The 22,360-nt window shown below is 41.0% G+C and overlaps 1 protein-coding gene across 1 annotated transcript in view; it reads left to right on the forward strand.

Moving 5' to 3' along the window:
- Positions 1-22,360, forward strand: part of PCCA (propionyl-CoA carboxylase alpha subunit) — a 569,837-nt gene that overhangs the window by 485,237 nt on the left and 62,240 nt on the right. Inside the window, exon 21 of the mRNA XM_019523836.1 lies at positions 1,621-1,674. Coding sequence (XP_019379381.1) covers positions 1,621-1,674 — 54 coding nt within the window. The remainder of the gene's footprint in view (positions 1-1,620; positions 1,675-22,360) is intronic.

The raw sequence follows: 22,360 nt of genomic DNA on the forward strand, positions 1-22,360 counted from the left end.
TTCTATAAGTGTGCTGCTGGTTTCTACTGCCTATGTGCAGCACCCTGCACTTGTCAGTATTAAAATGCATCCTGTTCATGTCAGCCCACTCCTGTAACCTATCCAGGTCTTGTTGTAGTCTTTCCCTCCCTACTAGCGTGCTCACCTCACCCCAAATTTAGGTATCATCAGCGAATTTAAACAGGTTGCACTTCACCCCGTTGTCCAAATCGCTGATGAAGAAATTGAACAGCGCAGGTCCCAGGACCGAGCCCTGGGAGACTCCGCTGCCCACTTCCCCCCAGGTTGAATATGACCTGTCCACCACCACCCTCTGAGTACGACCCTTGAGCCAATCTGCAATCCATCTGACTGTGTAGGCATCAATGCCACAGTCGCCTAGTTTTTTAATGAGGATGGGGTGGGAGACGGCGTTAAAGGCCTTGCTAAAGTCTAGAAAGACTATGTCCGTGGCGACACCTGCATCCATTGCCTTTGTGACCTGATCATAAAAGGCAATCAGGTTGGTCTGACATGATCTGCCGCTAATGAAACCATGCTGGTTGCCCCTGAGCATCATCCCTGAAGCCGGCCCATCACAGATGTGCTCCTTGACGATCTTCTCAAAGAGTTTCCCGAGGATAGAGATAAGACTAACGGGCCTATAGTTGCCCGGGTCCTCTCTCTTCCCTTTTTTGAAAATGGGGACCACGTTAGCTATCTTCCAGTCATCTGGCACCTGGCCCGAGCACCACGAGCGCTCGTAGATAAATCTACCTATACCCGATCTAACTGAGTGCATCTTTGAGATATAGTTAAATAAAATCGGTTGGTCCTTTTTGACTGATCTAACCTTCCTGGCACTTCTTTACAGTTTTCCCCTTTAGATTGACCTAACTAGGGATATAATCATAGATCTTTATGTGGGTCAACTAAGTTAGACCAGGTGGCCATATTTAACATGATCTAACCAGCCCTAACTTCCCTGAATGTCTGTACATACCCATACCCACAATGTACAACCAATAATATTCTTCCTTTCACTCTGTGTGCTGTTTTGATGACAATACAGTATTCTATGAATGATTAGAGACTTGTGCCAGTAGTCTGAATTCTAGTAGATAACTAATGTTATGTAAAATTATTCTTTTTTCAAAGGAGACTCATTGAATATTTGTATTCACAGTGCTCTGTCTGAGAGAGGGAAATGGGAGTGGTATGTTTACTATTTAAAGAGAGCTAAGATAATGCCAGAATACATGTAGTGAAAATGTATAGATGGTAGAGCTAGAAAAGAGTCATAAAATCTATCTTCCTGAAAATACAAGGTTATTCTCTGTTGTCGAGGATAAAATTTGTTTTCATTAATCTTAAAAATAAATTTGAGGAGAATAGAATTTGAATAGAGTCTAAACAGAAATTGAGATAGTCTGTTAAGGTAACCACAGTTTGAGTTTAAATATGTATTGTACACTTTTTCACTGTATAAAACTCTTATTTAAGAGTTTCATTGTTCTTTCTGCTTATAGAAAGAACCTAAAGCTCATGTAGGTTATTTTCTGCAGACATTACAAGAAGAAAATAGGAGTGCTTCAACTAACTGAGAAGTTCCTAATTAGTTTTTACATCTGTCTCTTTCAGTGCCTTTCTCGAGATGCAGCAGGAAACATAAGCATTCAGTTTCTAGGCACAGTGGTGAGTATTCAAGAACTACTTTAATGCAGTGGGCCTACACTGTAATGTAATGCAGCGGGAAAATTGGCAGTCGATACTGACCATACATGAGCCTGAGCTTGTGGGTTTTTTTACTACATTAAAACATTTCATGTATTTAAAACAGGTGAGAGAGAACTCTCCAAAGCTATCCTCTGATGACTACTGCATAGTGTTTACATTCCACATTTCACCTGATTTGAGCCTGTACCTTTTGGCTCCTAGAAGGTTAGGTATAAATTAAAGATTTACACTTGTAAAGAGATTCTTGGTATAGAGCCTATTGGAACGCATCGAGGCTTTGTACAGACATTACAGCTAGAAGTTTGGGGGTTTAAATTGTGTTAAAAATGCCCCCCTGGTCTAACTCAGTAATTAGGTATTGGAAGCCTAACTTAAGATAAATTGGGGTAGAGGGAGGGGTGGGCAGAATGGGGGCTCCTAGCAGAGGAGCTTGGGCAGATGGAGGCATACCGGGGTCTGTTAGGGGGTTGGAAGGGTTTGGGGGGGGCGGGGTTTGATGGGATCAGAGAGACTCTTTGACCCCACTAAACTCCCTTGGATTCCCCTAACCCCTCCCAATGTTGTTGAACCATTCCTGGGGCTGGTTTTACCAGCATTTGCCAGTCCTGGGGCCCTGACTGAAATAAATTAGGGGGTGAGGGAATGACTTTGTGGAAAGAGGTTTGGCAGGTTCTGCTGAGTGAAAAGGGTTGGTGGAATCAGGGGGGCTCTCTCCTCTGGCCAGAGTCTATTTTTAGCCCCCAACCCACCCCCATCCCCACTTGATCCTGCCTGACCCTCTCTACACACCTTAACTTACTTAAATTGACTTCTGGCACCAGGAAATGCTAGTAAAACCAGCACCAGGAGTGGCTTGAGGGATTGGTGGGGAGGGACTGTCCATCCAGGGGTGGGGTGAGTGGCTGAGGGGTTGGGAGAGGTGTAGGAAAAGCATAGCCCTTGGACTGGAGCCAGCACTTGGGCTTGCCCAGCCCTGAGACTGCAGTCAGAATGTGTACAGAAGTTTGGTTAGATGAGTCTGCCCACACCCAATCTAACTTAGTGTACCTCCAAATTACAGTTTAATGAGATTGGGTGGCCATATTCAATGGGATAAAACCTTCCTAAATGTCTGTATTGTGCCTTCAGTGTTCAGTCTGTTTCTTCCTTCTGTGTTTTGTCCCCTACACATGACTGCTCTGATGTTATTTATTGTCCCTCCTAGAGTCCAGGGCCAAACTCTTTCATTCTGTACCCTCAAATTTTCAAGACACTGCAGTAGCCATCATCCCAGCTAAAGAGGACTAGGTGAGACTAGCTTTCTACATCCACCACCAGCTGTGAAGAGCTGCAAGTTATGTCCAGGCAGCTTTCTCAGTTCTTTTAGCTTCATAGAGAATTAGATTTGGAATCACATCTATGTTGTCTTTTGCATGGCAGGCCTAGGCAATCAGGTCTTTCACCTGTTTCCTCATCATAGGTTCCTATGTGCAAGATGATGCTGAAGTTTTCTATTAAGTGATAGGTGTGTGTGTGCGTGTGTGTGTGTACACACGTATACATGGTTCTCCGGGGTGCTGCAACATCCCTGCTGGCCCATGTGTGAAGAGGTAGATACTTGCCTCCCCCATGAGGCACCCTGCATCTATCTCAGCTACTCCAGCAGTGCCTGTGGCTGCTTTTCTGGGAATTGCTGCTGCTCTTCCCTGGCCCCAGTGCTTGCCTTCCCCTCTCCTGGTGCAAACGCATGCTATGCTGCAAGCAGGTTGGTGGGCAGATGCACGAATGGAGCTGCACTTTGCAGCCCAACTCATCCCCTACAGTGTTCTCACATAACAAGAGCTGACCAGAGGGGCTGTAGGGTTGGGCAGTAGTGTATAAGACCCTGCAGGAGCAGCCTTAGCAGCAGAAGCTGCCCTTGCTCCCTGAGGTGTAGATTAGGGGACAGAAGGGTGCAGACAGTGGAAAGAATAGGGCATGAAAGGGTCAGGTCCTGCCCCCCCCATCCTTATCTAGCACTAGCAGGATCGGTGGTTGTCAATAGCCTCAAGGACTCTCCGGTATCTTTTCTGAATGTTGATGTGGCTCAATGATTTTCAACTGCAGTGCCACGAAATTCAAAAAAGTTATAGAGGTGGCCCTTGAGGTTAAAATGCTGAGAACTACAGATTTATATAAATCAGGAGCATCTTAATTCTGTCAGTCAGATGGTTAGAGTGCTTCGATAAAAGTTTTCCAAGTTTGTGACCGAACATGAGGGAATTTCTAAATAAAACTGAAAATCACCTAAAAGCCACCAACATCCCCAGTACTGTCCAGTTAATTAAATAGAAAAAAATGATAAAGGCATGGAAATCAGAAAGCATCCTTGCATCCTATATTTTTGCCCAAGTTATTTGTAAAAAAAAGTTTTCTTTTATTTCCATATTGCATTTAATTAAATATGCTTTATTTTTACTTACTTATCTGTGATTACTTTACAGTTGTCTGTAAGGATGTCTTGAAAAGTTAAACTGCCACTAACATTGAATGTCCATGCATTATGCCATTATTTGTGTCTTAGTGTCAGGCACTTAATGATTATTAATAATTATTAAACAACAGTGCTCAGCTATATATAGATATAAAATAACACATGCGGGCAGACTATATATATATCCCTTTCCCCCATCCCTGTGTCAGTATCTTTTGTTTAGACTGCAAGCCCTTTGGTCTAGAAACAGCATCTTCCTGTCTGTTTGAATAGCACCTAGTGCAGTGTGTGTGTAGGAGGGGGCTATTTCTCAATGGGGCTTTTGACCACTGTCATCAATGACAGTAGCTACTAAAAATAATTCTCAAATCAAAGAAGTGCACCTGATCTTCCATTTGTAGAACTTGTTTTTGGGTTCTCCATTATTCATGTATTACTGCCTGTCACAGACAGGCAGAAGGGCAGTCAGTGTAATTATAAGGTTGCCAGTGGGATTTTTTTCCCTTAAAACTCAGTGGTGGAAAAGAATATTTAATGTTATGATCTTCAGATTTCTCAATATTCTGATTCCATATGCTATCTATTGCTCTAACAAGTAGTTTGTACAAATGTATTTAATTTTTCTATCTTTAATAGAAAATCTTAAGAATGGATTTGCACATTCTCAGTTTTTACATGGAGAAAAAATTCAGACTGAGTTTCAGTGTGATGTTACTTAGCGCACACACCGTGGACCTTTTTATTAGCACATGTTTTTAGAGCATCTGATTGGTAGCATCCAGCTTGTCATGAGGGCATCAGCTTAAATAAAATGGTTCACTTGATTTCTTGACATTAGACAGTAAAAGCAGTTCTGCTGCTGGTTTTTGATAAGACATGAGACTCAGCTTCACTGAGCCAGCTGACAGACACTGAGGAGAAACCAAATAGTGCTTCTTTATTAGAAACCTCATTGGTATCCTGTGTAACTAGTTGAAGAACAGGGGAGAGCATGTTCCAGCAGTCATACTTGACAATAAAAAATTAGCTAGGAGATTGTGGCTCACTAAGAGACTCCATCCTATCATAGCAGCTGATATCTTGGCCTTTTATTCATATGCTGTCAGCTGGACTTCATCACTGTGCTACACTTTTAGTATTTAGAAAATTCCAGTACTAGGATGTTACAATGCATCTCCTTGGTGACACAGGCTACTGTGAGTGCCTCAGACCTGTCCTCTGTGCCCTAACCAGAGGATTTTAATTAAGTCCAAGGACTCTATATTCAAGTGCTACATGGCCAGAAACCATGGTATCTAAATGATCTCCTAAAGCTCTCTAGGATGAAGCCTGTTGTCAACCTCTATGCTCTGTTTGCTCTATTGATCTATCTAAAAATGGGTAACAGTTTGCCTGGGAGACAGAAATTTCTTGGTGGCTAGTACTAAGTCCTTCCCCCAAGATGTAAGGATGGTATCCTTGTTTGCTCTGATTAAAAAAAAAAAAAAATCCCCAATTTTTGGATTAAAAACAGTAACCCAGAATCCACATTTTCTGTGATTAAAATGAAATACCACTATATGCATATACATACATACATACGTGCATGCGCGCGTGTGTGTGTGTAAAATGTGGATTTTAGGTTACTTTTTTAATCCAAAAATTGGGGATTTTTTTTTGAATAGGAGAAAACCAGGGTCATCACAAACCTTACCATCTTCCACTCAAAGTGCAGAGCATATTTCTTTGACTTCATCTTTTTTAGCATAAATTCAGAAGAATGTGAGTGAATGCTAATTTAAAAAAAAAAAGAAAAAGCAAAGCCCCGTACCAAAACAAAACACAAGTGCACATAGTGGTACATACTTGTTGCTCTGGGTAGAGGATGAAAACAGATGTTCTTCACATTGCTTAATACACTGCAGGAAGATTTAGAAATGCATTTAAAAACATTGAATAAGAACTGTATAGGATACAATTGAATGTTTCAGTTCCAATGGCCAAAAGATTACGTATGTGAAGAGCATGTCCTTTTTAACAGCAGCTTCTAGCACTTTTGGATTTGCTGCAGGAGCAAATATTTAGCCTTTCTCTCCCTGGCTCTGGCCTGCTGGGCACACCTTTTCAGATACAAGCATATCTAAACATTCCTCTTTGCATTATGGTCCAGTTACTCCAGTATCCTACGCACTGCAAACAACTTTGGAAAACTGGCATCTTTTAGTGTGGCTGCCCTCCTAACATATTTACTGTTCTACAAAAGCAGTATTATTCACTGATAACAAGATTGTTAAACAGGGCTTGGGAGATAAATGACCAATCTTTGTTACAGCTTGATGACTCAATAAGCTCTGAGGGTTGGGTGGAATTATACACAGAGTTAATAAACTCTGGTGGAATTCCTACATTTTAGAACACACAAGACAGATTCACTAAATTGTCACATCCTGTTTATCTGATTTATTGTATATTTGCAATTTTGTGGCCCTACCGTAAATCTGTCAATTTCTTGCAGATTCACGTCTTTTTATTCACAACTTTACTTCTCAGTTCTGGTTTTTTTTGGTGATGCATTTACTGTAGTCTGTGTTCTCTTCTTCCTAAGCAAATCCCCACCTTTCCTGCACTATTACTGGTGCTCACAGATTTGTTTGGAATTTTTCAGTTGTATGTGTGTGTGATCTCATCGATTTCCAAATCTGTTTCCATTCTCTTTCATGTCTTCCTCCCTTCTTGCGCAGTCTGATTAGGGAAGTTTCCATTGTTCGAGACACTAACTCAAATCACAGTTAAAAATGTTTAACAACCCACTTCTTTACTTTTGCCAAAACATTCCAATTTTGAGCAGTTTTTTCTGAATGTTTTTCAATATATAGCACTTCTGAGACTTAAGATGTGAAGGCTTGCATAGATTTTCAAAAACAACTTTCAAACCTGTGAAGATTATGGAAACTATATGTAATGGAATGTGTAGAAACTATTTGTAACAAGGAAGTAAATCATATTACATCCATTTTTATTTTGCAAGTTAAACTTGGCTTTAGTTTCCCAGTTTTTTTTTGATTGCTTTTCACAAAATACCTTTTCCACTGGTTTGGCACCTAGATCCTAAAGATCACTGAGGAGCATTGAAAATTTGAGGGGAATTTTTCTGAGGTCTCTGTGTGGTGAAGGCTGTACCTGTTGAGTGGAGAAGCAGTAGTGGAACTAGGTCAGGGTGACCCAGGCAGCTGCCTCAGGTGCCAACTTGGGGGAAAAAGGAAAATGGAAAAAAAACCCACTGCCTCTGCCAGTGACTGTTGCAGCAGCCCCAGACACCCAGTGGCATTGTTTCACCTCTATGAAGGACACTTATGAAAAAAAAATTAAAATGGACTACTATAGTCAAAATCCTTATCTAGGCTCCTAAATAAAATGTCTAATTTGCAGAAGTGTGAGAATGATATATAACATCTATTGGTTTCAGTTTCACGAAAAGTCTGGCTGCCCAATATTTTTAGAAATCGGGCCACTTAACTAGCTGTCTAAATAAGTATTTGGGAACTTAACTTTATGATAATTTTTGTCCACTTCTTAAATGAAAGCTTGAAATTTTCAGTGATGTCAGTAATGAGTAGGAAGGAACTCCAGCTAATGTCCATAATATCTTTGCTTCTTGCCGCAGTATGTCAATATTTGCATATATTAAATTATACCCATTGTCTCTCTCAAGAGGACTTTTAAATCAAGAGGACTTTCAAATTCCTCCTGTATTTTGCACAACTGGACTCCCTGTTATTCAGCTTGTTCATTCATTCTTCAGGAAAGACAAGTGTTGCAATTAATTGCTGTTTTAAGAGTAGGTTAACAAGTTACAAAAGTATAGTTCAAATATTTATCTGTGATGGATAAAAATTTACCAGTAATGGGGATCTGAAAGAGAGTGTTTGTGTCATTTAATTTTTGAAAATAATTGGTATTGTTGTATTTTGCCATATTAAGAATATTACATCATAGTAAAGATGGAGCCTTTCTTTTCTGAGGAAGATGTCTGCTGCCAAAAAATAAACATATGTGTAGCCTGCATTTTTTAAACAGCTTTTTGATGGCTGCAGCTTTGGCATATACCCAAGAATTGTTTAGGAGGTATTCATTTATATGGCTTTGAAGCTTAACCAGGGATCTTAATGAAACAAGGGCACAGTGAAGTTAGTAAAGCTAATTTAAGTCTCAGAATGTACATTTTAAATTAAGTTTTTATTGATAATAAATATACTTTGTTTCTCATTAGTCTTCAAAGCTTCAGTGATAATATCAGTAAAATAAACATGCTTTACAAAGATTTAACATTAAGAATGCTATTAATATGACCCTTGGTACACCAGCACAATTAGATTTCAAAGTGAGCATTTAGGATGTAACAGCGATTAATGACAACCATCGAAAACAATTTTGAACTCCATCAGTTTAACTCAGGAGGGTAAACTTAATATGATAATTTATCTAGTTGAATTGTATCAGCTTAGCAGGAAAGTATGCAAATGTGTGACCCTTACCTAGCATCTAAATGGATGCTGTGCTGATAGATTTATCAGTTCCATTAAAGAACTTTAGGGAACTTTGGAATTTCAGCAATTGTTCCCTTGGAGGCTGAAAACCAAACCTGATCTCATACTGGGACCATTCTGGTCTGCATATTTCCATAATTTGCCTTTGCTACTAATATGACAGCAAGACGCAAATAACTGTTTCTAATAATATCAAATGGAGTTGTGGAGGACAGCATTTTAATGTAGTAAAAGACCTCCCCGTGGGGTTGTTATTGCCACTATAGAACAGCAGTTACACAGTTGCAACAATAGTCTCTTAATTGATTCGTTTAATTAGCAAGAGATGAAGCTTGTGCTGCATCTTGTCATCTGTTATCATGGGGGCTGCTACAGAAAGAATCTTTGTATTTTTCACGGTTTACATATAGGTTTAAGTACAGTAAATGAAAAATTCGAAATGCACTTCAATTGCCGAGGCAAACTTAGTAAGAATGTTTTCTGTTTATGGTTTTAAAGCTTTCTGTTATGATTTTTAATCTGGATGATTCTGTTTTATGAACTGTTTAGATCTTTGGAGTTGAGTTTGTAGCAAAGCAGTACTGTATTAGGAGGGAGATTCTTAATCCAGATAGTTAGGTTTGAAATGCCAAACCTATTTAAATCTAAGACTTGCAGGAATAATGGATTATTTTCAGGCATAAAGTGAGTGACAGTTCACTTGAATTAGACTAGAAGAAATAAAGTGAGATATGGGAAAGTGGCCATCTGCCTTGACTGCTTTTTAGTGGTATTTTTTTCTCATTGTGGACAAGAATGAATTACATAACCACACATGGTCCAGTAGGTAACATGTGAAAGAAGAGACAGATTTTATTTTTTGTGGTGGGTTTTCCCCGGGGTAGATTTTGAATAGGTACAGTGTTTGCTTCAGAAAAATTAAATACATTTTTTATAACTACAAATAAGTGTATTTTAGCTTTAGTTAGGTTTTCTTTTCCCATGTGTTTAGCCTTGTCTCTTGTTCAAGGTTATTCTTCCTATACAAAGGGAAACATTTCTAAGAACAATGCAAGCTTCATTAAGAAAATGAAGGTTACCCTGGCATACTTCCATTGTCATAATACAGCCCTCAAATAGAGGATCTCTTATAAATGTAAAATAAATCAGAATGGGAAACAAAATGCTTCTGTGTACTCAGGATATTTAAGTTCCTATCTCTGCTTCTGTTTTTAAAATACATTTACATGTGGACACTGTGGTGCAGGAGATGCCTTCTAATCTGGAGGCATTTTGGTGCTGTAACTACAGAGGCAGTGTACTTTTAGAAGAGCTATCTTTTGAGACAATTTAAATGAAGATCCAGTCCTCTTATGATCATTAAAGATCCCATGGAAATTTGCACAAGGCATATAGCACTTCCTAGTCTGAGTGTCTTGGCCAAATTCCACTTTTTGTAATTACCTTCTGTCTACATAAATTCCCATTGCAGTTTCAGCTGTATTTGGGGTTATTCACTTCCTGTCCTAAACAGTTGTGATACTGATGCTGCTGTGCACTGTTAACAGATGCTGCGGCTGCACTTCAGGTGTGGGCAGTGTGATTCCAGTACATTTCTTTAATGATTTTTTATATTTTCATTGACATAACATCTGGATGCATGACATAAATGAATAACAAGCCAGACACTAGATTAAACTAGTCACAACAGATAGCACAAATAACTTAATCTCTGGACTTCTTTTTTCCATTGTAAAAATCAAACAAAATATTTGATGAAAAATCTTGACCTTGAACTGCATATTCTAAAGCTCGGTAGACTTGAGTTTTTGGGGACCACTAGAGGGAGTGAGGTAGATGATCACAAATGCACAAAAAATACTACTTCCAAACCTCATAAAGGCATTTCAAGAATCTGTGAACTTTTTTGTCTTTTATCTTCAAGTCCTGGACTGCTGTCTTAACTAGTGTTTTCCTCATTATTGACATCTCATTTTATTTGCTTATTCTAAACATCTTTCTGACATGCTTATCTCTGAAGCTAAATTTGCAGTGCTCTTTTGCTCAGACAGTCTTCTATATGCCAGTCAGCCTCATTTTTTTTTTCTTTTTCTCTTTTTTTCCTTTTAAAAACACACTTTCCCACAAAGATTTTCTCTGACTGTCCCTTCAAACTGTCACCATTGATCTGAGCTTGCCCCATCACCTGATGATTTATGTACTTACTGTTTCATTTGGTCCAATACCCTACTGGGGAGAGACTGAAGAAAGGAGCAGGATGAGAACAGAGAGAAAAAATTCAATAAAATGAGAGGATGAAAAATGAAGTATCCAGGGTGGAGCAAAGGTAATGAATGAAAAGAAATGAGGGCAGACAAATAGGCAGGAACTACACTGTGCTTGACACCAAAGTCAAGGACAAGGAACATAAATTTGATGCAGAAGGTGAAAGAAAGAACAAAATTGAGATGGTCTGAGTGGCAGGTAGTGTAGTTTTCTGGATTAGAATTCATAAAAAATGTAAGAGTAGCAAGCTGAGAGCCCAGAGAGAAGGAGTTTGTAATAGTCAGAGAAATGATCAGCATGTGGGAAAGGAAAGAGACAGGTTTTTGGAAGTGTGTTGCAGGGTAAACTTGGCAGAATGTAATGACAGTGTACATGTGAAGGGGAAGGAGTGAGCACTAAGGTTCTCAGGTAGATAAATGGGCTAGATACTGAAATTGGCAGTGTCCCCTTGTGATAGGAGATTGAATGCAGGTGAGTGAACCTATTGTCTCTAAATTCGCTCTATCTCAGCAGAAATGTTTATCAAGGAATGTAATAAAAGTTACTTAGCATAGATGGGAAGGTATGAATTGATCCAGCCTGTGTTTTATTTGATCTTTTTCATTCCTGGAAAGCCCTGATGAAGATGACTTTTCTTGCCTGCAGATTGCATAATTAAAGAATATTCTGGTTCCGGGCTTTGTAGAAATGAGCATATTTTTTCATAATGATTTTTCCCACTTCAGTGTTCTTAAGTATGTGGCAATGGGAGCACATTTCCAGGTACAACAGTACATAACCGCTGAGTGGTGATTATACTGACTCTCAGTTTGTTTTCTATGTTATTACCTTCTAATAGCATGAAAAGGGAAAATTCTGCTTCCTAACAGAAATTAAAACTCTTTCCTGTCCTTCTGTTACATTTCTTCCCATGCCCACTGTACAGTTTCTCAGTTGCTCTTGGACTCTGATATCAGCCTCCTTGGTACACATTTTTCTAGAATTTTTATACTAAGTATATGCAGTGGAGTTGTGCTCCTTTTCAATAGCTTTTAAACCTTCTCTAGTCATATGCTGAACAATTTTGCTGTTTCTGAAACTAAAGTTCTAGTTGCATTGTAGTTAGCTTGCAATAATATATATTCTAAACTACTTTTACATGGCTGTAAGAGGCCTCTTATGAATCTTCTGTTTACCAGAAAAGCAGTCAATCCACTCTGCAGCAAGTAAACACTGGCACAAAGAGACAATCCATTGCTTCAGTTCATTCATCCCATTTAATATTTATAGCCGTTGCCCCTTGCACATGAAGAGTGACAGGGGAGGTGAAGGGCAGAGCTGTTGTAGTGGGTCCTATAGAGCAGAGGAAGTATCATACTTGTGTGACCATCTCCAAAGCACCCGTCCTTTGTTTTGGAGAGATGCCATCCTGGCTGTATGCACAGGAAGTATTAGCATAGCAAATTATGTTATGAGCAACAGAACCACAACAAGGTTCTTCCTGCATCTGATGATAATTGTTTGTTTTGGGAGGAGGGAAAAAAGAGGGAGGTCAGGGCAATGTGGATGGAAGGAAAAGGTCTGCACTATTGTATTAACAGCAAAAACAAACGGCCTAGTTCCAGAGTGTTTCAGTGCTCTTGGGTTTGATGGGATATTGCAATGCTGAATGGAGCACAGTGGGATTCCATCCCACTGTGGTTGCAAAGTCCTGATGCACCAGGCTCCCGTTTTCACCTCCTCCAAATTCCTTCTAATGGATTATTTCACCTGCAAGAGATGGCACCAGCACATTGGCCCTCACAAACTCAAGAGGAGTGTTTGTTTCTTAAAATATCTAAGTTAACATCCTGTTACATGTGCTTTTTGTTTTCTCTAGATTCGTCTTTTAGTTAAGATCCTTGTAAATACCAATCATATTGTTATTGGCACTTAAAAATAATGGATAACATGAGGATTCTGGTAATGCCTTTTTGCCCCCTTAATAGCAGGGAGAATATCAACAAGCAGTGTGATCAAATGCTGTCTCTATGCCAAAGACTGATCTGTATCCAGACTGACAAGGATCAAAGAAACAAGACCTGTTTTTCCAACAACTTTCTTCTACATTTTACCACATTAAATCACAATATAATTGGCAAGATTATCTGCCTCAAATGATAACTTTATGAAGCAGAGGTAGCACTGATGCTTCCTGAAAACCAAGAGATGGCTTGGCCTCTCTCCTTAACAGTCATTGCACTCTCCATCATCAGAAGTTTACTCATCCAAAGCTACTGAGTGAATTCATGGTAGAGACATGGTTTAGAACTAGGAAGTTTCTTGGGTCCTTGTTCAGCAGACTGCCTCAAATGTAGCAAATCTAAATGTTAATTTGATTATATCTTGGAAACTTGGAAAGGCCAGAGCATACATAGTCTTAGATGTTTATTTACTATGTAAAAGCATAGGAATTCACATTGTGACAGAGGTGTCTATGGAGGCAGGATTGAACTCCACCTCATAAGAAGAATATTAGTGTAAATGTTTTTCAGTTTGTGCTAGTATTGAGGTATGTAGGTAGGGATTATGTAAACAGGCAATAGCAACTTTTACAAGTATTCATATGAGTGCAGTGAAAATGTCCTGAGTGAGGAAAGATCAGAAGCTCGAGAGGTGCTGGAGACTAGTTAGAATTGCACACATGCAGCAGAATGTAACTGCAAGGTATTGTAAGGTATTTAAAGATTGAGAGATCTGGCAGGTTGATGCCTCTTAACATGTCAAAATCCAGCTGGAAGGTGGTGATGAAAGCTGTAGAAAAGGTTAAGAAGAGATTAACACCAGAGATGAGTGGGATTCTCAACATAATCTACCATTAGTGCTCCTAAGAAATAAAGGTCTTACTAGAAACATCTGTAGGGTGCTCAAAGAACTGTGAAGCTATCAGAAACAGCGTCAGGCAAATGGAAATTTTATCACAAATAGAAGGCAGTTTTTCTTTAGTGAACAGAGTCATGTTCTTGCTGAATATTAAAATGGAAACTACTACTTTCAGTGGTCATCTGTTAGATCACTACTTTTTTTCTGGGAAGTGATAGACAAATTGCTGCAGGAAGAAAAACTGCATGAATGCTGGATCTTTTTAAAAACATGAAACAGTAACATGGGAACTCATCGAGAGGGTAAGCAGAAAAAAAAAGAATATCTAGGCATTATAATTTGATCCTTTTTCGGTTGTTGGAGATTCAGTAGTTTTGTTCCTTGCTCTTGGTTCTGAAATTCTTATAATCTGGATATTGGCTCCTTTTTCATTTTGGCAAGAGATTCGCTACTTTTTGTAGTATGGCAGACAGTAAGTTCAGTGTTTGGAAAATACTTTATTTGCTTTAGATTTTTCCTGATTTCCACCCTAATTTTGGAGAATTCAATGGGAGGTATAAGGAATCAATCATCAGCGATTTCCCTAGAATTCAGGAATGAGTTTTCACAAAACACTGCTGGATAATTTGATAGCATCAGCCAATTTGCCAAGAATTTCTTTAGTAGTGTCACAGATCATGTCTCTTTTAAAAGAATGCTGTGCCTTGGGGCTCCCCAAGAAGAAGCCTTATTCAGGCTCCCACTCCTGAACCCAGCCCTGATGTGGTTTCTTGAGAGGCAAGCCTCTGGCTTTGAGACCCTGGCTCTTCTCTAAATGGTTTCTCAGGGAGATTCTCAGAGAGATCTGTTGCACCCTCAATCTCTAAGAGGGGGGTGTTTCCCTCTTCAAATTGGTCAGAGTGCCAATGTCCCAAACAGCACAGTAGACTGTTCAGCGCCAAACATTTTTAATTGTGCCACTGTTCTCTCTGTCCTTCCTCAGACTCTGCTCCTGGGACTATTCCTTTCTCTCTACTGTGTCTTCCTTGGGACTAATCTTTCTTCCCCTCAGCTCTCTCAGAGCCTCACTGTTTCTCCTTAACCAGAGTCAGCCATTCCTGCAGCAGAACTGTTACAAAACTATAGCATTAACTATAGAATCAGCATTGGATAAAATCTGCCAGTGCTGCCTTTGCAAGTCTCTGAAACTGTCTTTGATGATCATGACATGAGGACCCAAACGAAACTTCTCGTCTACCAGGCTGTTGTCACCCCTACTCTGTTATATAGGTATGAAATATGGACGATGCATCAGAAATACGTGAATGCTTTGGAATGTTACCATCAGCAATGTCTTCAGAAAATTCTCTTTATTGATTGGAAGCACAGAAAAATGAATGGCACTTTTTCTGGCTTAAGCAAACACCACCAGCATTGAAGCCCTGTTTATACAGCACCAGCTTTGTTGGACAGGACGCATCAAAGGGATTCCCAAAACAGGTCTTCCCAATTCACCTGCAGTCACCACTCTAGAGGTGGACAGAAGAGATTCGAGGAAACCTTGAAGCCAATCTGAAGAAAAGCAATATTAACATCAGTACCTGGGAAATTCAAGTTCTGAATCATCCCCAATGGTAGTGTAACATACGACAAGGCATTTAACTTTTTGAGCAAACTTGTCTCTCTGTGGAGGCAGATAGACATGAGACGAGGGAAGAGCTGTGACCTGACGTCACCAGGATCTGCTCCTTCCTTCCAGAACTATTAGCCTCATCTGCAATCAAACATGGAAATCTCAGACTGGCCTCCTTAGTCATCCGTGGACTTGCTGATGATTTTCCTATTGACTGGAAGAAGCTGTGGTCCTTGTATGGACTAACAGTAATGATTAACCTGGGGACAACTGTCTCCCGAACAAAGTTGCCTTTGGGGTTCACTATGTGGCATGCATGGATATTTTCCTAAATTAGATTTGGTCTTGTTGGTGTTTAGTCTTTATTTGTAGCTAGAATGAAGCTGGATTAAATTTTGTCATTTTTTATATCTGTATGTATTATAGTATTTGATATAAATGTATTTTTGATTTCTTTACATTATAACCCAGGCTGTTTTGTGAGGTAGAAATTAACGTAAGTGGCCCTCACCTGTTCACACTTTGAGAAACACTGAGAATTAGCATTTGACTTGAGTTGATTATTGGCTCCCTTGAATTTATATTTTAAAAGAAGTTTGACCCCTGACTAACCAAACTAATGGGGGGAGAGACAGTGAAATGGATTAGCAAATCTGCATGTCTGAAAAGATGTGCACATCCTTCTGATATGAATTGGATCAGGAAAATCGTGTAGTCTGTTAAACATGTACCTGTGAGGGGCAGAAAGTTACTGACATAGTGTGAACCCCTTTAGAACCCGATGGGTGACATATGTGAACAGGCAGAAGGGCAGCTGTAGTTAAGCCTGCACTGGGAGCATGGCTTTGCCTTTAGCCTTTCTGGGTAGAGGGGGGACTGGATTCCCTTAGCCTAAGTTGAACCGGAAAGCAAGCTGACAGGAGAACATTTAGGAACCCCTGACAGAGAGGTCAGAGGCTGGGTCTGCTTTTTAACCTGCTTAACTTGGCTAGGGACTGCATCCATGGATTTAAGATACAGGGTAAGGACTGTCCTGATACTTTCTTTTGTTTGTTTACTCCTATATATTTTTGTCTCTCTTAGCATATGCTTACTAATTTCTTAAGCTTTTCTTTTTCTTTATGATAAATCCTTTTTGTTACCTTTTTTCAAACCACTTGCTGTCAGTGATACTTGTTTCCTATGTAGCTGAAAGGAGGATCCATTTTTTCTGAGCACATGGCTAGACACAGGTGTGATCCTTCTTGCTGGCAAAATCCCCTCTGCTGGCAAGGCCTGACTGAGACTGGTAGGACTGAGGTGCACCTCCAGTATTTCTCAGTGGTCAAGCAGCAAAGAGGGCTTTGGGACTGAAGGGTACTCGAAGGTGTGGAAACACGCTAGGAGTGTGCGCATCAAGGGCACACCCAGGCTGCATCTGAGGTGAGGGTGCATCACAATAACATTCACCTAATTAAATGAAACATACAGTCATGGGGAACCAATTAGAGAACAGTCTCTGTGGTTTGCTGTCAGGCCTCAACTCCCATCTGCCCTTGGGGTGAAAAGGCATATAGGTGTTCTGCTCATGAAACTATTTATGGGAACTATTTACAGCAAAGTGAGCTCACGCTGAGCCCCTAAAATGTTCCCCACAGGATCTGCAGGCAATAACTCAGCCCACTTAACCTTTTTTGTCACAATCAGTTATTAAAATTATAGCAGTGCACCGAAGAGTGCTTTAGTTAAGTTTCTGTAAGGCACCTGTTGTACCCTAGGAAACTGCCCAAATATCTAACTGTTTTTAAGACACTTTTTAAAACCACTTGGAGCTTTCAGGTGAGACCTCAAAGTTTCAGCTTTGGTTTGCCTGGGTAGTGTGGCCATCCATGGTAGTTGTCTCCTACCCTGCTTTGTTGAATTAGTTTGTGGGTGTTATTGCCCTGGAGTAGTGGTATGGCTTGGCTAGCTGGACTAACAGGCAATAGGACAGTTGACTTGGATGGAAGAAAAGTAAAATGATCTCCCACCAGTTTTGCTATTCTAGCATGCTACTGTGTGTATAGAAGGAGTTGGTAATAGCACCAGCTTCCTGGTATAGGGGAGAAGTGTAGAGGTTCTTCGTGCGCTTTCTCTAGGAGAAATCAAGGTGAACAGATTATAAATTTCTGAGCTGGAATTCAGACTGGATGCTGTAATTACTACTTATGCTCAAATGCTTGATAATATCACATGCACAGGACCGAGAAAAGCCTTCAACAGGGCTTGGCCACCCATGGCCAACAGAGCCATTGAATCTGGCCTTTGGACCCGTGGGACTTCAGCAGTGTCGGGGGGCTTTGCCTGTGCTGCATCACAGCTAGGCAGTGGGGAACTTCATCCCTATTGAGGCTGGCCAGCATGGACAAGTGGCAGTGACAGTGGCATCAGCCACCTGGTGGCTTATGTTATTAGATGGAGTTGTAAGTGATTGGAGTTTCATACCAAGTGGCACCTATTTATGTTCCAACTACTTCGTGAAGGGCAGTATCCTGGCTCTAAATTAGAGGGGCTCAGCCTACTCCTTTGTGAGTTTTCTGAGGTTATGTAATCTCCAGTCATGATGTTTGTTTCAAATCTAAAATGAAAAATTAAATTAAAAAGTATAACAATATATTGTTTTGAAAATGGTATGCTAATTCACTGAAAGGAGGAGAAACTATATCAATGCACAAAAAAGCATGGAGGGTTCCAGCCCTTTGAACACCTTCGTCTCCTCTCCACTCTAGTCCACTTCCCCTACTCTAAGCCTTTAAAAAAAAATTTTGTCTTTTTTCAAGCTGTACCAGTTCATGTAACCCTTTGCAGTTTAGCACTGAAGTCCTTGCAAGCTGCACTCAGGCTCTGGAAGTATCTTAAATTCAAAGGCCCTGAACAGGTGCCTGACAAGTGTATCTTTCAGTTATGAAAACATGACTTTTTGCTGTTGTATATCTTTGCCTATATGCTACCTTGAAAGTCTGCTGTCTGATTTGATCTTGGAACATCTTTAATAATTGTGATGTTAAATACTAAATTTACCCAGAAGAGATTGCTTAGGCTGTTGGCATTAAGTGGGTTTGTGACATTGTCCAGAGTAACTATAAAAGGAGTTTTGTTTTCATGACGATGCGTAGAATTCAGTTGTTGATGATGAGAGTAGTACTAGTAGGTGGTGTGATATAAAACAGCATTTCTCAACCCATGGGTCTCTACCCAAAAGTGAGTCACAAGAATATATAAAAGAGTTGTGAACAAACTTTAAAAATGGATCATATTTTACATATATTTAAAAAAATAGATGTTTCTTTTTCTTCACCATATGTTAATGCTGTACATACTAATAAAAAGGGAGCTGGGTTTTCCGTTTGTTGCTGAAAAATGTAGATTTTCTCCTTTAAAGGAGAAAAACATGGGAAACAGTGGGTTTCCCCTTGCGGGCTGGCAGAGTTCTAGCCTGCAAGGGGCTGTTTGGGCTAGGGGAACAGAAGGAGGGCAATCAGGCAGGGGGCACCATGTGTATGTGCACATGGCAGCCAGGCATCATGGAGGGCAACTCCTGCAGCTCTCCGTGGTGGGGGGCAGGGGGGTATAGAAGACACTTGAGGGGGCACCGGTGATGCACTGGGGGGGCATGGGGGCCATGTGCCCTCTCCAGACTTGTGCAGCCAAAGCAGGTATGGGGCTGCAGCCTGACCAGACTGGCATGGGCAGGAGCTGCATCCATGGCCCAGCGAGCAGAACCTAGTGTGGGAGGGCAGAGTCAGGTAGCAAGACACTGCTGCTGTTACCGCCACCAGGTCCCCTGTGCCAGCCATCCTGCCAGCAGCACAAGTAGTAATGGATGGGGGGCCTATGCCACCCTCACCTCCCACCACCAGTCATATGCAGGCTGGGCTGCAGCTCTACCCACCCACCGTGGCCCAGCTGCCAATGCCACTCCCCTCAGACTGGCTCTATCCCAGTAGTGGCAGGCAGTGTGGGTGGCCTGAAGGAAGTGGCAGCAGGAGGTGACCCATGGCAGTGGGGTAGAGTCATGGCCCAGTGCGTGACTGGCTGGTGGCAGGAGAAGGTGAGGCCAGTGCATCCCCCACTGTCTGCTAGTCCTTGCGCTGCTGCTGGTGTAGGGTCCCAGTGGTGGCAGCAGCAGCAAGTCTCGCTGCCCAGCTATGCTCTCTCACATCAGGTCCCACCTGCTGGGCTGTGAAGGTGGTTCCTGCCTCTGCCGATCCAGCCACGCAGCAGCCCCATGCCTGCTGGGGGTACATGTCCCCACCCCACACACCTCCTCTCTACCTCACACATTGGTGGGCTGGGGCCTGGGGTGGAAGTCCGTGGGTCAGGAGCAAGGGGAACCAGCAGGGCTAGCGCTTGAGGGGCTGTGGGTTGGGAGTGAGGGGCACAGGCAGGGCCAGGGGCCTGTTTTTTATTTAAACTATTTACTGGGTTGGGACTGGCAATCAATGTTTACAAATGGGTTCTGGTACAAAAAAGGTTGAGAACCATTGATATAAGAGGATTGATATCCAGGAGTGACTACATATTTTTAAAGAAAGTAGCAAGGGATCTTTATCTTGAGGAACTCAGGTCCGTAGTTTTGTATACATTATAGCAGCCGAATGGCATACGTCAATTATTTATTTACATGTAAAGAGCCATAATATTCAGTCATCTGTGGCCTCTTGCCCTCTGATGATGACTAGCAGAATATTCCCATGTGCAGAATGAAATTTTCTATTGGGGTAGCCATCTCCTATGCCTGCTGCCACCAAAACTCCCAGTCTGAGGCAAGGGAGGGAGCTTAGAAGAATGGAGTGTGGTGAGGCTGGGCTGCATTATATCCATTTTTTTAGTAGTGTAAATTTTCCTGGGAGTCTTGAAATGAACCCCCAGAACTCCATACACCCCTCTAGCGGACAGCCTAGAAACACCTACAGAGTAAATTACTTTTATTTAGTGTGTGGGTTTCCGTGTATAATCAGAACTGATTTTAAAATACTTTGGCTGAATACTGTTTTCACTCCTCAGCCCCATCCTTTTATGTTTCAAGGCTCCATTAGTGTCCATAACAGTGAAGGAGTAACACAGATGGTAAACATTTTTACCACAGAACACCAACAGTGAACACCGTACCACTGATCTAGTAGTCTGTGTAGTGTGCTTGCTCAGCTGTACATAATCATTCTCATTTCCTTCCCTTGGGTTTCTGGCCAGCTTTGGGAAACTTCGCCAGTATATTTAGTGAGATTGCAATGGCATCACTTAGCTATTGCTCTGTTCCCACATATGCTGCGCTTTGGAGCTAGAGGCTCCATGCTAGAGTTTACTAGCATTAAATCCCTTCATGTGGTATTCTGTGACTGCTGAAAACAAAGTTCCAGTACTCTTACTATATTTGATTTTAAAACTCTTTTGGGTAGGGACTTTGTCTACTTTTGCATTTGTATAACAAGTACAGTTATTGGGCCTTTGTGTGCTTTCGTAATGTAAAGAATGGTAATGATCCTTGGGAACTATGGTTAGCCTCCCTTTCTGAGTGTTGTGGCCAGATGCCATAGAGGAATCAAGGGAGCATATTTATTATAGCTCAGAGTGGTATTTTTAAAGTTTGTTTTCTTTCTGAGAGTGTTAATATAATTGTTCACACTGTGATTAGGGGGTTATCACTCTATTTCAAATAAATGTACAACTTAGATAAAATTGTTATGTTTATTGTGGTACTTTACAAGGCTTAATAGATGTGTGATTTCTATTTTGATACATTTAATTTTGTTTCAAAAACAAAATGTAAGCTGTATTTTTAAGGTAGATTATCTTCCTGATCTGAGTATAAAAGATCATCTTTGAAAAAAAATCACATTAGTATTTTATATGTTTAACATTTCTTTTTAGGTCAGATTTCTTGTAAGCAACCACAGCTACCATCTTGGCCAGTTATTGGGATTTGTTTGCTATACTAGTCTTTTTGCCCAGGTTCTTGGTTATAGACAAAAGGGCTGCATCCAGACGAGCATGGACATTTGGTTCCCCAGGGACAACTAGCATAACTTGTGCTGCTGCTACTTGTCCCTGGAGAAAGCCTATGCCACGCACGCTCTGGCACACAGCAGGTTACCCTGTGTAGGTTAGGGGAGGCTGGCCCCAGTAGCCTTACCTGGGGTTCTGGGGACTTCAAGGGGCTACAGCACCGGCGATCCTGTGGCTCAGAGCTTGGTTGGCAGTGCGGCTTTGGCCAGCCAGGCTCTGGTTTTGAGTGGCGCATGCTGCCCCTGTGTGCACTGCTTTGCAATTCCTTTGCGCAGGTGTTTTTGACCCCTGGATATACCCTCCTCTCCCCCCTGCCCTTCCCCCTGGTGCTGCTTCCTTTTAGCACAGAGAACAGCTGAACATGCGGTATGTGGTGGCACAGATGTGCCTGGACATGGCTAAGGGCTCTCCAACAGTTTATTTTCAAATGAAGACGGTCAAAACTGTCTGAATTTCTAGGCAAGAGCATGCTGGAGTAACATTTCAGTTTCTGAAAGGACTCTCTAAAATAGTATAACTAAAAACTCTAGCTAAGTTTTTTGAACAATTTAAGCTTAAAGAAGAAACAGCAAAACACATACTTTTTAATTCTTGTTCTTTTTATATTTACATTGGCGGTGGTGTCTTCCTCAGATAAAACATTTTGATATTAAGCAGTTCCTCTAATTTTACTGGGCTCTGTTTCTTTTTATGGCAACACACACTGTGCAGGAAGGTCATTATACAGAGAAAAAAAAGCTGTCAGCATAAAAGAGAAAGTTAACATAGCACATGTTGTCTTTGTTTATGGGGTTCCTGGAATGTGTCGAGAATCGAGCCAATTGATGGCTTAAACTGTTCTTTATAATATGCTGGATGACTTCTTCATGGGTTCCTCCAGTAAGATGTACTTTATTTTTCAAGTGCAGATTGTAAAAATATCAA

The sequence above is a fragment of the Gavialis gangeticus genome, unplaced genomic scaffold, assembly GCF_001723915.1.
Source record: "Gavialis gangeticus isolate Ggan-Ray unplaced genomic scaffold, GavGan_comp1, whole genome shotgun sequence".
NCBI lineage: Eukaryota > Metazoa > Chordata > Crocodylia > Gavialidae > Gavialis > Gavialis gangeticus.